This window comes from Fundulus heteroclitus, chromosome 16 (genome assembly GCF_011125445.2).
Source record: "Fundulus heteroclitus isolate FHET01 chromosome 16, MU-UCD_Fhet_4.1, whole genome shotgun sequence".
NCBI lineage: Eukaryota > Metazoa > Chordata > Actinopteri > Cyprinodontiformes > Fundulidae > Fundulus > Fundulus heteroclitus.
Genome location: NC_046376.1, coordinates 24,543,517 through 24,559,311, shown reverse-complemented (window position 1 = coordinate 24,559,311; position 15,795 = coordinate 24,543,517). Strand labels below are relative to the sequence as shown.

Sequence of the window (15,795 nt, the reverse complement as noted above, 5' to 3'; positions counted from 1 at the left end):
AGGTAGAGCACTCAATTTAAACTTCCAGAAATAACCGGATGAAAAAAAATTCTGGATTCAGCCTCGGTTGCTCCTAGAAACCCATATAACAGACTTTTACGTTCATGAACGAAAATGTATTCAGTATGCTTCAGATCAGTGTGCATGTAGATAGGGTCATGTTAAGGAAGATGTATTTGCATGTACCATCGTTAAAATATGCCGCTAAAACCACCGTGCATGGCTGTTTAATGGATTAATGAGGCCTCTATGCATGAGCCCACAAACGCGCCCATCCTTCATGGCTGTATGCTTGCACGAGAGCACGCACATGGCCACCCACAGTCTCCTTGAGTTTATATTCCAAGGTGTCTTGTTAACAGGAAAGTCTTGCATTCAACATGCACTCAGAAACATACTGTCCTGCGCGCGTGTTGTCCATCACAGTGACAAAGTGCAGTGGGTCAGCTCAGAGGAGGAAGTAACTGGGATGTACACCTCCTCACCTGTCAGCCTCGCTTTCTGCTTGTCTGCTGCTGCTGTCAGACCATCAATCTTCCCTCTCTCTGGATTTTTTTTTTATGTTTCCTCTCTTCTGTGGGCACTTCAACACCTTTTGCTATCTCTGTTTGGTCTCTGATTTACCATATCTGATCCAGAGCAGTTTTGCTTCCTTTTGCCTTCAACAATAGAATTGCATACAGTGCCTTGCAAAAGTATTCATATCCCTAGGATGTTTATTTTTTAATTTTTTGTCACATGACACACTAGGATAAACCTCAGTTTGTTTTATTACAATATCATGCGATGAAACAATCTGAAAGGTGAGAAGCACATTTGTATTTAGGTCCCTTTATTTTGACTCCCTTACATAAAATGCAGTGCTAAAAATTCCTTTATAAATTCACCTACTTGGTAAATCCAGCTGTATGTAATTTCATCTGAATTTAAAGGCAGCTGTTCTGTGAAGGCCTTAGACGTTTGTTTGAGAACATTAAGACCAGGGAACTAAGCGGACAGGTCAGGGATAAAGTTGTGGAGGGGTATGAATCAGGGTTAGGTTATAAAACAATATCCAAAGCTTTGAACATATCTCACTGAGCACCGTTCAGTCCATCATATAAAAATAAGAATGGCACAACTGCATACCTACCAAGACCTCCTCAACCGACAAGATTGGCAAGTTCAGCTTTAATCGGTGAAGCATCCATGAAAGTTTAGGTTAGGGAAGGTTGGAAGAAAATTCCAGGAGCTAGGGAGTTCGTCCTCTATCCAGCGGGTTGCCGGCTGTATTGCCTGCTTCCACTGTCTCAGTCGTTGTGTCCTTGGGCAAGACACTTCACCCACTTTGCCTGCTGGCAGCGATCAGAGGGGTCCGCTGTCCCTGAATGTCCGGCAGCCCTGCTTGTGTCAGTCTGCCCCAGGGCAGCTTTGGCTACAGATGTAGCTCACCACTGTCAGCGTGTGAATGTGTGCGTGACTGATTGTAGTGTAAAGCACTTTGGGGTCCTCGGGACTAAAGTGCTACGCAAGTGCAAGCCTTTTAATATTCCATACATCTGACCTTTTTGGAGGAATGACCAGAAGGAAATCTGTTATTGAGATAAGGCTATGAACAATCATGTAGATTGCCACCAGCTATTTAGGAAACAAAGTGAACACGTGGAAGAAGGTGTTGTGGTACAATGGAACCAAAGGTCTACTTGCAAAATGCTTTAGGTGGTAAAAAAAAAACTGACATTGCACATTATTCTTAACCCTCAACCCCCCCCATAATTAAACATGGTAGTGGCAGCATAGTGCTGTTGGGGGGCCTTTTCTGCAAGGACATGGCAGCTACATAATCAGAGTTGATGAAAAGATGGAAGGGAGGAAAAACAGGACAATCCTGAAAACCTGCCAGTGACTGCAAAAGACTTAAGACCTGGGTGGAGGTTCGCTGTCCAGAAAATAGCTTTCCTAAACATCGAGCCAGAGATAAGTTTAGGTGGAAGCATGTTTTAATGTGTTAGAATGGCCCAGTCAAAGTCCAGAGCTACATCCAGTTGAGAATATCCGTTAAGCCTTGAAGACGATGGTTACAGACGCTCTCATTCTAAAGCGGGTTTGAGCTATTTTCCAAAGAAGATTGGGCAAAGATTTCAGAGTCTGGATGGGAAATGTTGGGAGAGACATGCCCAAAAAAGCGAGTGGTTCAGCAGAGTATTGAGAGTATTTTCTCTCCACTCCCCAGTTAAGTAGGACTTTGTGTTTGTGTATCGTATAAAATCCAAATGAAACACATTGAACTTAGGGGCTGTAACTCGACAAAGGGTAGCAAAATATAAACAGGTATGAATACTTTTGCAAGTGACAGTATAAGGTTTGTATGTGGAAGAGGGAGTCATTCTAAAACAAATCTTCACACCGATTACTGTTAGATTGTTGAGTCTTTACGGGGTTTTCATGTTTAAAGCGACAAAACGGCCCTACATGAAATCTGGGCTTAATGCGTGTGAGAAGAGAATAATTCATCATGTTGCTCTGTAAAGAGCCCTTGAGACGTCCTGAGAAGTGACAGTTCAACCTTTACCATTCATTTAGCTGCATGTATTGACTTTATGCTTCCTTTAGACCAGCGTCCCTCTATATTGCTTCATTTGTAATCATAGCAGTGCATTTCCCATAAATCCCGCTGTTAATCTTTGTGTGTGTTGTAGGAAATTATCGGCTGACTACTACCGCCGCAGGGTTAAATCGTATGATACAGCAAACAGCATGTGTTGGTTAACATGACTCATGTGCTTTGGTCACAAGAGATTTATTTATTTTTTTCCCCCCTTTTCTGTTAAACAGAGCAAGGCTGTTTCTCTCTCTTCTTATACAGAAGTTATTGCTTTCAGTTTGCTGATTCCTATCTTGTTAGCAAAGACAGCTACAGTTCTATTGTAGCAAAGTTTTCCTCTGCCCATTGTACGTCTGTGTCTCCCCGAAGGCACAGCGAGGAACACAGGAAGAGAGACGCTATAGTTTCCGTTACGTCGATAAAAAAACATCTGCTGATGACTTGCAGGGCTCTTTGTTGAGGCTGTTTATTGCCCACCTTTGAGACTTAAGTCGCGGATACAGTGCTGCCACAGGGTAGCACGAGTGAGGGCTACCACATGAATCAAAACAGCACAAACGGTAAAGTGTTTCTTCGAGCTAATGAGTCACTCTGCTGTGCTTGCGCCTTGTGTCTTTGCTTTGCTTCATTACATCTCTGTCTCTCTCTGGGACCCGTGGCAGTGGTGATTAACAGGCTCATATCAGCAGTGAATCTCTCTTTATGAGCCGCTTTGTGCACGCGTTAATACATGGCTAACCAGCCTCGCTCCATTGAATTTCACTTGGCCCACTTTAAGTACCCCCACGCTCTGAATAGTTATTGCCATAGCTCCTTAAAGAAATTCTGCTGGAATGCCCAGACAGCATTTCCAGAAATCCATGCTTCAGCTTGCTTGAAATTATTGCTGAGAAAGACTCAGTAATCAGTGATGTACAAGCATATAAGCTGCTTTGCATGTTCTGCAAATTAAAGAAACTTGGTCTCAAATAGTTTTGAAGAAGCTTTAATATTATTTTATTAAACTGGAGCACAGATGATTACAAAGGTACTGCTTGAAATGTCTCAACATGTCCCCTTTGCAGGCACATCCAACTGCAATATTGACGTCTGAATTGTCAGAAACCGGTGCATCTTATTTCAGCTTGGAGAAAGTTTTAGCTGTTTGTCTATGCAGCTTTTGTCGGTTTATTACAGTAAAAGAATAAACAAAGAAATAATGTGAGATCTCTCTAGTCTCTATGTTTTCATGCATTTACATGCAGTGCATGTTATTGAGGTCTTTCATGCTCCAAATAGTCATGGCGAGCACTGATGAGATCATGATCTTCAGAGATGTTGGAACCGGTCACTGTTTCTTCTTGCATTGGCCCAGTAAGTGAAATAAACTCTTTGCAGCAGATCAGAATGGCTGAGATTGAGCAGGCATCACTGAAGTCGGAGCCACTCTCAGATAAGTCCTCATCCCCTGCTCTTCCCGATGACCTGAGCCTGGACGAACACACCAGCTATCAGCTGCTGATGCAAGAAGGAAAGGTAAGTTTGAACTGGTGGGTCTGAAAGAGAATATTAAGTTTAATACTTCTTAAAGGTTGTTGTTTTCAAAGGGGTGTCAATTAGGTTTAGGTTAGGGTGGGTTTAGTTACAGTGGTGGTGACTTGAGTCACATGACTTGTACTTGAGTCAGACTCAAGTCATTGATTTTATGACTTTAGACTTGACTTGAAAAAGTGTTCAGAGACTTGTGACTTGACTTGGACTTTAACACCAACGACTCGAGACTTGAGTTGGAATAGAACCTGTTTGATTGAAAAGACTTGATATATTACCCAAAATCTAAAAATCTTAAGACATCTATCATTTAAAAAGTGTGCACCATTAATTTGTTTCACTTAATCGGTATCAACAAACGCAGGCCGTCTCTCTCTTTCCCCACTCTGTAGGAATGTGTGGGTGAGATGCAGCACAGCCAATCAAATTAACCAGATTCTTTTTAAAAAGGAAAAGAAAAAAGCTAAGGACAAAAATGCTTCTAAGAGTAATTTTGTTTGGGTCTAAATATCAAGTTCTGCTGTTGCATTTTTCACTGAATATTCTGGAATAAAATATAGTTTAAAGGAGGACTGTTCTTGAGGATAAGTTTAATTTTACTGCTTTGTAAGGTCAGTTGCACTGGTTTCATCCTGTTTTGAGATCAATACTGTTTTAAAAAGCAAAGGTGCTCTATTATTTGCATTTAACATGTATTTCAACATTATTAAAGACTCAAAGCAACTTGAAATTAGAAGTATGGGACTTGACTTGAAAAATATCTGTTTTGACTTGAGATCTGACTCGGACTTGGATGTCCGTACTCGAGAATTGGGACTTGAGGCTTAAGACTTGAGACTTACTTGGGAAAACTGGTTAGGTATATACAGGTAAAAGGTTGGGGTTAGGGTCAGGTTTAGACCTGAATAGTAGGGAAATCAAGGCACGATCCTCACTATGTACATTAAAAAAGGATGTGTGTGTGTGTGCGCGTGCATGTTTGTGTTTATTTGAAAGTGATTATATTCTTTTCTGCTGATCGTTACTTTAAAAATTCAGTGAATATGATCTGCCCTTCACTTGCGCAGAATTCCTGCTGGAGCCTTTGAAGGCTTTTAGTGGTTTCTCCTGACATTTGTTAAACTGTTTCAGTGCTTTACCTCGGAAGTAATAAGTGAATAGAAAAGTTTTTTCCATTGCTTTGGGACCGGGTGTTCCAACCAAGTTGCCTTTTCTGTCACTGTCATGATGAGCATTAAGAAAGCAGTCATGTCAATCTGACTATCTATTATGTCCAGAACATGACTGATGGAATTAAATTCAATTCAATTTTATTTATATAGCACCAATTCATTAAACATGTCATCTCAAGGCACTTCACAAAGTCAAATTCAATCAGATTATACAGATTGGTCAAAAGGGCACCCAGTTGATTGCATCAAAGTCCCGACAAGCAGCATTAACTCCTGGAGAAGCGTAGAGCCACAGGGAGAGTCGTCTGCATTGTCCATGGCTTTGCAGCAATCCCTCATACTGAGCAAGCATGAAGCGACAGTGGAAAGAAAAACTCCCCATTAACGGGAAGGAAAAACCTCCAGCAGAACCGGGCTCAGTATGAACGGTCATCTGCCTCGACCGACTGGGGGTTACAGAAGACAGAGCAGAGACACAACAAGAGAGACAAAAAAGCACAGAAGCACACATTGATCCAGTAATCTGTTCTACATTAGATGGTAATAGTGGGTGATCTGTCTTCCCTGGATGATGTCACAGCTAACAGAACGCCAGACCAGGTGTACCTACTATGAAGGAAGAAAATGACAGAGCACAAAAAGTAAAAAGCTGAAATGACGACAAGCAATGCAAAACCTGGACAACAGTAGAACTCTATAGAGTGAGAAAATTAGATCCAGATATCCTCCAGCAGCCTAAGCCTATAGCAGCATAACTATAGAGGTAGCTCAGAGTAACATGAGCCACTCTAACTATAAGCTTTGTCAAAAAGGAAAGTTTTAAGATTAGTCTTAAAAGTAGACAGGGTGTCTGCCTCACGGACCAAAACTGGGAGTTGGTTCCACAAGAGAGGAGCCTGATAGCTAAAGGATCTGCCTCCCATTCTACTTTTAGAGACTCTAGGAACCACCAGCAGACCTGAAGTCTGAGAGCGAAGTGCTCTGTTAGGAACATACGGGGTAATCAGAGCTCTGATATACGATGGAGCTTGATTATTAAGGGCTTTATACGTTAGAAGAAGAATTTTAAATTCTATTCTTGATTTAACAGGAAGCCAATGAAGGGAAGCTAAAATAGGAGAAATATGATCCCTCTTGTTGATTTTCATCAGAACTCTTGCTGCAGCATTTTGGATCAGCTGAAGACTTTGAACTGCAGTTTGTGGACTTGCTGATAGTAAAGAATTACAATAGTCCAGCCTTGAAGTAACAAATGCATGGACCAGTTTTTCAGCATCACCCCTGGACAGAATGTTTCTTATTTTGGCAATATTCCTGAGGTGAAAAAAGCAACATCTCTAAACCTGTTTAATATGGGATTTAAATGACATGTCTTGGTCGAAAACAACACCAAGATTTTTTACTTTATTACCAGAAGCCAAGTTAATGCCATCCAGATTAAGTGATTGATTAAGAAGTTTATTTTTTGAGGACTCTGGTCCAAAGATTACAACTTCTGTCTTGTCAGAATTTAGATGCAGAGAATTTAAAGTCATCCAGCTTTTGATGTCATCAAGACATGACTGCAGTCGAAGTAACTGATTGGATTCATCAGGATTTATGGATAAATATAGCTGAGTGTCATCAGCATAACAGTGGAAATTAATCCCATTCTGTCTGATAATTTTGGCAATCGGAAGCATATATATATATATATATATATATATATATATATATATATATATATATATAGTAAAGAGAATTGGTCCAAGGACTGAATTGGGCTCCAAACAAGTTAATACATCTGCTTTATTTTACTCAGCAGTCAGTATTTTAATTTTGTTTTTAAGAATGTCCTGTTGGTTCTTTAGTGATATTTTTAATATAAAAATGATGTTCCAAAGGCTTCTTTATCTCTTGTTCAGTATGTATCAGGACAAAATATCTTGTCTTTAAGAAGCCCACGGTCCCTAACCACCACAGACCATCTCATGAATAAATCCTTGCACCATGTCCTGCCTGGTTCTCATGCCTGCCTTTCTGTGACTTAATATTACCATGAAAAAAAAAAAAAGATCTGTTATGCATCACCTTTTTCAGTGTTACCCCTCTGGTAATTACACACCTGTCCTGTGCTTTCCTTCAGCCCCACTATCTCTGTCCCTTATCATTTTTCTTTGTAACAGGGTAATGCTTCTTGGTTCTGGATACCCAGATAAAGGTGCAATCAGAAAGCCCAGCTGGGAATCTCTGCTTTTACTTTTTAGTGGATGACTGGGGCAAGAGGGAAGGAAGGCCGAGAATTAAATAAGAAAATACAAATAATTACGCATTGCATGGTTTAGAAGTGATGTGTGGTTGTTATTGTCATGTAGACATCATATTAATCTCGTTCCAGAGTCACACCATGTTCTCACTCTCTGTCTGGAGGATGGAGAGCATGTCTCTATAATCGTTGCACCTTACTGAAATGCAGACTTTAGGGCTAATCTACAGTAAATTAATGAAAATCGATTTAGGCTGTCCTCAGAGGGGACAGAAACAGGACTGCTCTGAGCTACTGCTAATGTAATAGCAAAGGTGGCTTTCTGTGTTGCAAAAGGATGGAATAAACTCTTAGAAAACCAAAGCTCACCTGAACCCCTTAAAATACTTTACAGTTACAAGAAGAAAATTATAATAATTTGTGTTGTAGCCGTTAAGCAAATGCTAAATTAAGACCAGCTTGTTAATTTGAATATAGCACCTGCAGTAGACATAAATGTAGGTTTTTAGCATGCAAATTGGTGAAACTAGACATAATTGGGAGGGGATCTGACTGCTAGATGCCGGCAATACAATACAGTCCTAGGTATGCGTTAAATACAGTATGTATCAACATACCACTAATGAGATGCATACACCAACCTCGCTGTCTTAAGACTTAAAGAGCTAATAAGGAAGATTCTCCTATTTAAGGGGTTTAATCTCATTTCCAATTCAAGCTGTGTGTCTGGTACAGTGCCTTGGGGAAGTATTCAAATCGCATCTTGTTATATCACACCCACAAACCTCAGTGCATTTTATTGGGATTTTATGTGACATACCAGCACAAAGTAGTGCATAATGTGAAGTCCAAGGAAAAGAATACATGGTTTTCAGTTTTTAAAAAAAAGTAAATAAAAATCTGAAAAGTTTATAATATTTGCAATTAGCCCTCTTTCTTCTGATGCTCCTAAATAAAAATGCAGTGTCATCAATAGCCCAGGAAGGCCAAGAAACACACCTTACAGGTCAGTGATAAAGTTTTTTCTTTCTTTAATCAGAAAACAACTTGGAAACTTTATGATATACTATAACATTATAATATTTGATTGATATATATATATATATATATATATATATATATATATATATATATATATATATATATATATATATATATAATATATAATTGCTCCTTGAAGTAGATTTTTTTTTCTCAAAAAGTTATTCAAGTAAATGTAACTCGTTACTGCCCACCTAAGAGCATACTACTACAATAACATTAACATGATAATAGTCGCTAATAATCATTTCAAACTGTTTGAGAAGCACTTAAACAAAAAGCCAGCAGAATGATGTAAATCAGAGGACATGTTTAATATTTGTTTAGAGCCTCGGGGATTGTTTTGTTTTCACTTTCTATTATTTTTGTTCTCAACCAGAAATTGTCCCAATATTCGAAGCTTGGTTTATTCCCTTGGAAAAGCTATTAGACAGATGGACTACATTAAAGCATTCTCATTGACCCTTTTAAACGTATGAGCGTTTCTTACAAGTCAGATTCTTTTGTTCCATAAATCTTAACATGTGGTATATATTGAAAACTGGTGCACACGTATTTAATTTATCTAAAGTAATCCAGACAATCCTATAGATTTTTATTCAGGATTTTTGCATCCCTTCTCCTTTAGGGAACTAGGTGCAGCAGTGGCTCCCATGACTCTGAGGAAGGCAGTGGCGGAAGAGGAGGAGGAGGAGTAGGAGAAGGAGGAGGAGGAGGAGGCCATGGAGGAGATCATCAGACTGAGGAACAAGGTCAGGGGCAGGGGGCGTCCCTGCAATGCAGGGTTTCCAGCACAGGCACAGAGACAAAGACTACGCTGCAAGAGATGGAAATGCAAACATACCAAACAAAGATGTGCTCACCTGTCTGCTCCCCTGGTCAGTAAATTCACTCAGAGTTATTTTTTGACGATAATTATGTATAAATTTTTACGTGATCAAGCAAATGAGTCAAAGTCTGAGTTTGGGGTAATATTTCTATTTGCTCAGCACTGCATGAGTCCATTGGGATAAATTATGTAAAACCAAAACATGATTTTAAATGATTTGTTATGGCAAACATACGATCTTTTTTTGTTGAAGTAATGCTCTTAGGGACACCTAACATGACTTGACAAGAGATTTTTCAGACCGAGGACACGTACAGCTCTGATGTCGATTCCAAAATGAAGGGAAGAAAACAGAAACAATCAATAACAGCGGATGAATGCTGACAGTTTTAAACAGAAATGGAACAATGCAAAAGTAGACAATGACAAATGTAGGGCAGACTCACACACCAAGTACTAGAAATAAACAAATGGGAAGGAAGAAGTAAACACAAATATATTAAAACTAAATCAAAAGCCATTAACAAAGAGTACCCACTTTAAGCGTCACATGGTCTTTGAAAATTGTAATGCTCAGTTGCTGGGGGAAAAAAAACCCTCTAGTGGCAGAAAGGCTGCCATAAACATTCGCTCTTAGCATCCACAAACACAAACAAGCATGTACAAGCACATTCCCACCAAAGGGCATTTTGGAGAGACCAGTTAACCTAACACTCCTGTTTGTTGGTTGAGGGAGGAAGCTGGAGTAACCGGAGAGAACCCACACAAGCGCAGGGAGAACAAGCAAACTCCCTGCAGAGAGACCGCAGGCCAGTATTTAAATCCAAGACTTTCTTGCTGTAAAGCAACAGTGCGACCTACTACGCCCATGTGAACCCCAAAATCAAAATAATCAAAATAAAATATGAAATACATCATTGACGCAGATCAGTTACTCAGATAAAAGAAACGATGGATGAAACAAAGTCCATAAATTAATCCCTATGGTTCTCTCCTGAAGGTGGGATTTCCAGCATCAGCAGCAAGGAAAGAGGCAAAGGAGATGAGGAAAAGGGAGCCAGTGGCATTTCTACCCTCTTTCATCTGCCTGCTGAGTTTTTCCACTCTGCAGGAGCAGCCATCCCAGTACCTTCTCGCAGTAGGAGTCTGCATTTGTCAAGAGGTCTCAGGCTGACCTCCCCAGCCTCTTGGGTCTCATTCCGCTCTCCTGGAGCCCCTCGAAAGAGGCTCTGTGCACAGGTAAGCGGAGGAAGGTCACAAACTAGATAAAAACTGGAAGAATTACACATGGGGTTCAGAACATAGATATAATTGTTAGGTTTTGTTAAAAGTCCAAACGAAACAACATTTTTTTTCAGATTAGAGAAGCTATATGATGTGTTAATTTTTTTCTACTTCTCCTTTCTCTTTACCCTCCTTAGTACCCATCCCACAGTGATTCATCCCTTGCCACTGGGAGCTCCGAAGGCAGCCTTCAGACAACCCTGGAAGAAGGACTTAGCTTCAGTGTTTCTCCACCCCAGAACCTGGAATTGCCAATCCCAACAGCTTCCTTATCACCCATGTGCCATATCTCGCAGCCTGAAGATAGAATTGCTATTTCCTCTCCAGTTCAGGCCATAAAGCCAAGGGCGAACCCTCCATCTGCTGTAACACTTCTGGCCACCAGGGGTCACCAACGGAGCCAGAGCAGTGGACGAGGCAGCACAAGCCCCGGCTATAATCGTGATGACTCCATTGACCCCTCAGACGAAGACTTGGGCATAGGCATTGGCTCGTCTATCGGTGGTTGTGGCTCTAGCCAAGCAGGCAACAGTGAACACTTATCAGAGGCGCTCAGCAGTGTGTCATTGACATCCTTGCTGCCGCCTAGCACTATCCTATGCCCTGGAGGTAAAGTAAAGAAGTGCAACAGCACAGGTAGCCTTGACAAAGGGGGTCTTCTGCTGTCTTCCCGGTGCAGGGAGGGCCGCAGGGAAATTATGGGCCTGGAGCTAATGGACCCCCAGGTTTTTCTGGCCAACCCCTGGACAGGAGTATTAGCTGATAGCAGAGGAGGAGGGACTGGAGTAATAGAAGATACAGAGCACAGTTTGAAAGGGAAGAGCTCAAGCCAAACAACAGTCGGGTCTTGTCGAAAAAACAGATGAAACCTACTGTTTAGTCGCCGTCTATTGTCCATTTCTTGGAACTAAAACCCATTACTGTTCCTCTCACTCTCTGCTCCGTCAGTGAGACAGAGGTCTGGTGAAACACGATGCCCGGTATTTCAACACCAAACCCTCATCTTGTCCCCTCAAACTCTTTATATACATTTTTGACAAGTCCTGTATGTGCCATCTAGGGTACCGGTCTTGTTTCTGGTTAATGGTGCCGAATTGGCTGATGGAGTCAAAGTGCATTGGCAGAGGAGTGGCCCCTCTACTGTCTCAGTAGACGTAGTCCTACAGGATCCGATAGAAGGTTGTGATCACACTGAAAAACATAAAAGTTTGCTTATAAAAGGAAGTCAGTGGAGGCAGATGGTAAGGAACTAAAACTCCTGAGATGCAACAGCGAGTCACATTGCTCTGAAGCAGTTTCCTCCTCTCTCTAAATGGGTTTAGTTTAATGGGATTGAATAGAGGCAAAATGGAAGTAAACCCAACTGTCAATGCCAAGAGAGCCTGTTTTGAAATTGTTTATGCCTAAAAGACAGAGCTAAATGAAATTTTGTGGAGGACCTAACGAGATAGAATACATGAAGGTGTAAAGAAGACTGGGAAAGGAGAGAGCAGATGTAATCCCTTTCGAGGCAGACCTTCGGCTATGATCAGAGTTAAGCGTGAGGAGGAAGGAGAGTTCAGTGTAGTTTTCTCCCAGTCTATGTATGTGTGTCCAAGCACTGCCTCAGGTCTCCAAGGCCTGAACTAAATCATTCTCATCATCGGCTGTACCACAGCTCAGTGTTTCTGAAACCTGAATATAGGTATTGACATTGTGTGTCTGTCAACTTGGTCGTCATTGGCAGCGGAAAATGGAAATAAATTGAGGGACGATGGAGGTATAACTGTGCATGGAGTGATTCGTGAAATTGGTTATTTTTCATTCGATCTCCAGCATCTCTCAATCATAAACGTGGCAAAATAAGTGTGACAGAGAGGTGGGGTGAAAGGAACTCGAAATCCTGTCAGGGAGCACATAAGTGTGTGCGTGGAGCGACTTTTGGCGCACTGAAATACAGCTCAAAAGTGCACTCCTTTTGACTGCACTCTGTCCCACCATCTTCAAGGATTCTACATGAAAGGACACTGTTGCAAAGAACCTCGACTGCATGATGGGATTGCATTTAACCATGATTTTTTTTTTCTATCTATATACAGATGTATATTAAGATTTCAGTGTTGGGTGATAACCATGTGATTCCTATTCCACTATTTTTGTAGAAAAGAGAATAGGCACGTTTGCATATTGCCATTAGTTTGTCCTTATTGAATCCCTGCAGTGTCTTTGACTTGTCTAGGACTTTTTGTCTGCTGGTGGCTTCCAATTTTGTAACATTTTTTTAAGTGAGGACAGTGCGGAGAAAAAAGAAACAACGACAAAGCAAAAAAATTTCAAAGAAACTCGTGTGCTGAAGTATTGTTCCCTGCACATTTCTCTATGGGAATACTTGCTCCTCAATGACTTTTGAGGGGGGTTTTTTTGTTTCGGTTTCCCATAAGTTGGAGTGTGATGACCAGCTGAAATGGGAACAGCCATATTCACTCAACACTTGTGGACAGTCTAGCTCACAGACACGGCTGCAACGTTCTTTGCTCGTAGCCTCATGACTGAAATCCTCTGACAACATAAACCATCACTATGAAAGCTTTAATTTCAGAGTTACATCACAACATATCGGTTATGGGCACCCTAGTGCACCTTAAGCATGGTTCTGGGACTGCAAAACAGTATGCTAATTCATGACATGATACGTTGATGCACTCATCTTCCTCGTCTCATTGTAGCAACCCTTTCTAATTTTAGCATTTTTATTTTAAACAAATGTGCAACGTTTTTTTTTTCCTCTTTTAATGAAAACTTATTTTGGTTTCTGCCATTCGGAGAATGACTCTCTCCTGAAGCCTGATTTCTAGAGGTAGACTGTTGTTTTAAACAATGACCTTACTTTGAATTTTTCCCAAGAAAGAACAAAACGTGGAGGTGATGTGAGGAAAATCTGAGGCTTCAACCTCATTTATCATGCAAAATCACTATGATGACTATGTTTTATCATAAGGAGTTTGATTTCAATGGGTGGGACAGTTATATGTGCGTGTGAGCGTGTGTGTGTGTGTGCGTGTGTATGTGTGCATGCATGTAAATAACTTCAGGTAAAGTGGTTTGCCTTTTCCTGAAGTGTCCTGTTTGTCAGTGAGGAGGATACCTGTACTCTAAGAATGAAGATGAAAAGGCAAAGCAACCAAGGGCTGTTTTAGCTTCAAAGATATATTGTCCTGTTATATCTTTTTAAGACGAATCATCGTCAATGAACATGGCATCAAAGGTTAAGCCTGACAACACAGCAATAAATGTTCCATGTATGTTCCCTGAGTAAATGATGTCAATGTGATTTTTATCTCCTCATTCATCAGTCTCCGTTTCCGCTCTTATTTGTCTGAAACATAACACCAAATCGGAACGCACCTCTGCCCTATCGGACACCAATCAAAGTCGAGACGGGCTCCAATTGGACAACTTGAACAAATGAGGTTATTGAACTCAGGTCGGGGGGTAAAAACCACTAGTAATATCTTATACAATAGCTGTAAAGTCGTGCTCAGACAACATGCAAAGCAGAATTCAGACCTGGTTTGACTCGCTCAACTTTGAAATGGATTTGCACTGTTTCTACATACTTTTAACAGCCAGACATGAGCTGTAACACTGCATTAAATCTTTGTTGTAAACAAAGTGTGCCTTTATACATTATGCATGCTACAGCTCATATTCAGTCTGATTTCAAAAGTTACCAGTTATTAAAACCACTTGACCATATTTCCCTTATTCAGACTTTTTTTTTTTTATAATTGCCTTTTGTTCACTGTTGACTATTGCCATTTTATGTGTTTCAAAAATATGGATATCTATCAGGCTAACAGGAAGATCTAAAGGTATTTATCCTAAAGAAAATAAATACCTTAGGGCAACACTGGAGTCGGTTTATAAAAGCTTTGATTTGAAGATCTGTCTTGGGTTGTTAGCGAACACTCACCTTAGATCTGGAAACAGAAATAAATCTTAGGCGACATTTTATTTAATACATCCAAATTATTCCTTAATCATTAGCCACTTTGAATATACGTAAAGCAACAAAGCGGCATGAATCACATCTAAATATTTATTTCCAAAAATTCACAACAGTTCAGCCAACGCAATGAGATGAGCGTAAATCTAAACTTATTTAGATACACATAGCTGCTCATTACGCACGGTCCATCATGTGTTCTACTGTAACATTTACACTTCTACACTCAGCCCTTGAAAATTCACCTGTTCTGGTTCGGATCTCAAATTGCGTTTGGGAAGAATTTCACTACATGTACGAGTGATAACCAAGGAGATGTGTTTTCCCTACTCCTGTTCAGTGTTGTCAGAGATGGCATCATGCAATAGGACTTAAGAAGCCAAAGACACCAAATTTGAAAGAAAACTCGTGACAGCTTTGGCCTCTGTAATGATGATACTTTTCGCTTCGATCGAACTGGCCAGTGACTTTAACTGACTCGGGTAGAATAAGGTAGCATCAACAACAGATGCACAGTCGAATTAGGTCCACAGCTTCTGACTTTACCTCACTTTAATTCAGAGTCTGAATGAATCTTATCATCTTAAAGATCAAGATGTTCTTCTTCCTCAGCTCTCTACTACTTCTTGTTTGAGGATGTCAGACAGGAACATTTTCAATAAAACTCGAATAAACTCAACCTTTTTTAAATTGTGTGTGCAAATAAAAGTCATGGAGTCTCTTTACAAGACTAATTTACCAACAGTATATTTAAGCAATACAAGCAGCAAGAAGAACAAGGCAGCCATGTTGGTGATGTTTGCAGAGTGAATATCAACAGGTCTTGTGAAGCCAGCAATGTCTGGTATGGAGAGTCCAACATGATGCACCAAAGAACAAATGTGAGTGAGTGTGTGTGTTAGGGGAGTGGGGGGGGGGGGGGGGACACACATTTAGTGAGACCCGAAGTCGTTTCCTGCTGGCCTCAATTGAGTGAAGGCCAACACTATAGGCACTGGAAAGAGTTATAAAACAAATCATCAACAGGATCCAGCACCTAGTAGCATATAGTAGGTCACAAGAATGACCTGCTCATCCAGTCACCAAATAGGGACTAGAGGAAGGTTCATGGATTTTTTAAGGCAT

At 40.6% G+C, this 15,795-nt stretch overlaps 1 protein-coding gene across 5 annotated transcripts in view; it reads left to right on the top strand.

Annotated features, from left to right (window-relative positions):
* The window catches only part of cacna1ia (calcium voltage-gated channel subunit alpha1 Ia), a 230,835-nt gene extending 216,840 nt beyond the window's left edge, over positions 1-13,995 (top strand). For 3 of the 5 annotated variants that reach the window (XM_036148199.1, XM_036148198.1, XM_036148196.1), the window contains 4 exons: positions 3,962-4,099; positions 9,201-9,450; positions 10,402-10,640; positions 10,823-13,995. In XM_036148199.1, coding sequence (XP_036004092.1) covers positions 3,962-4,099; positions 9,201-9,450; positions 10,402-10,640; positions 10,823-11,551 — 1,356 coding nt within the window. In that variant the 3' untranslated portion in view covers positions 11,552-13,995. The remainder of the gene's footprint in view (positions 1-3,961; positions 4,100-9,200; positions 9,451-10,401; positions 10,641-10,822) is intronic. The other 2 variants (XM_036148200.1, XM_036148197.1) reach the window with 1 other exon arrangement.
* Positions 13,996-15,795: the final 1,800 nt, after the last annotated feature.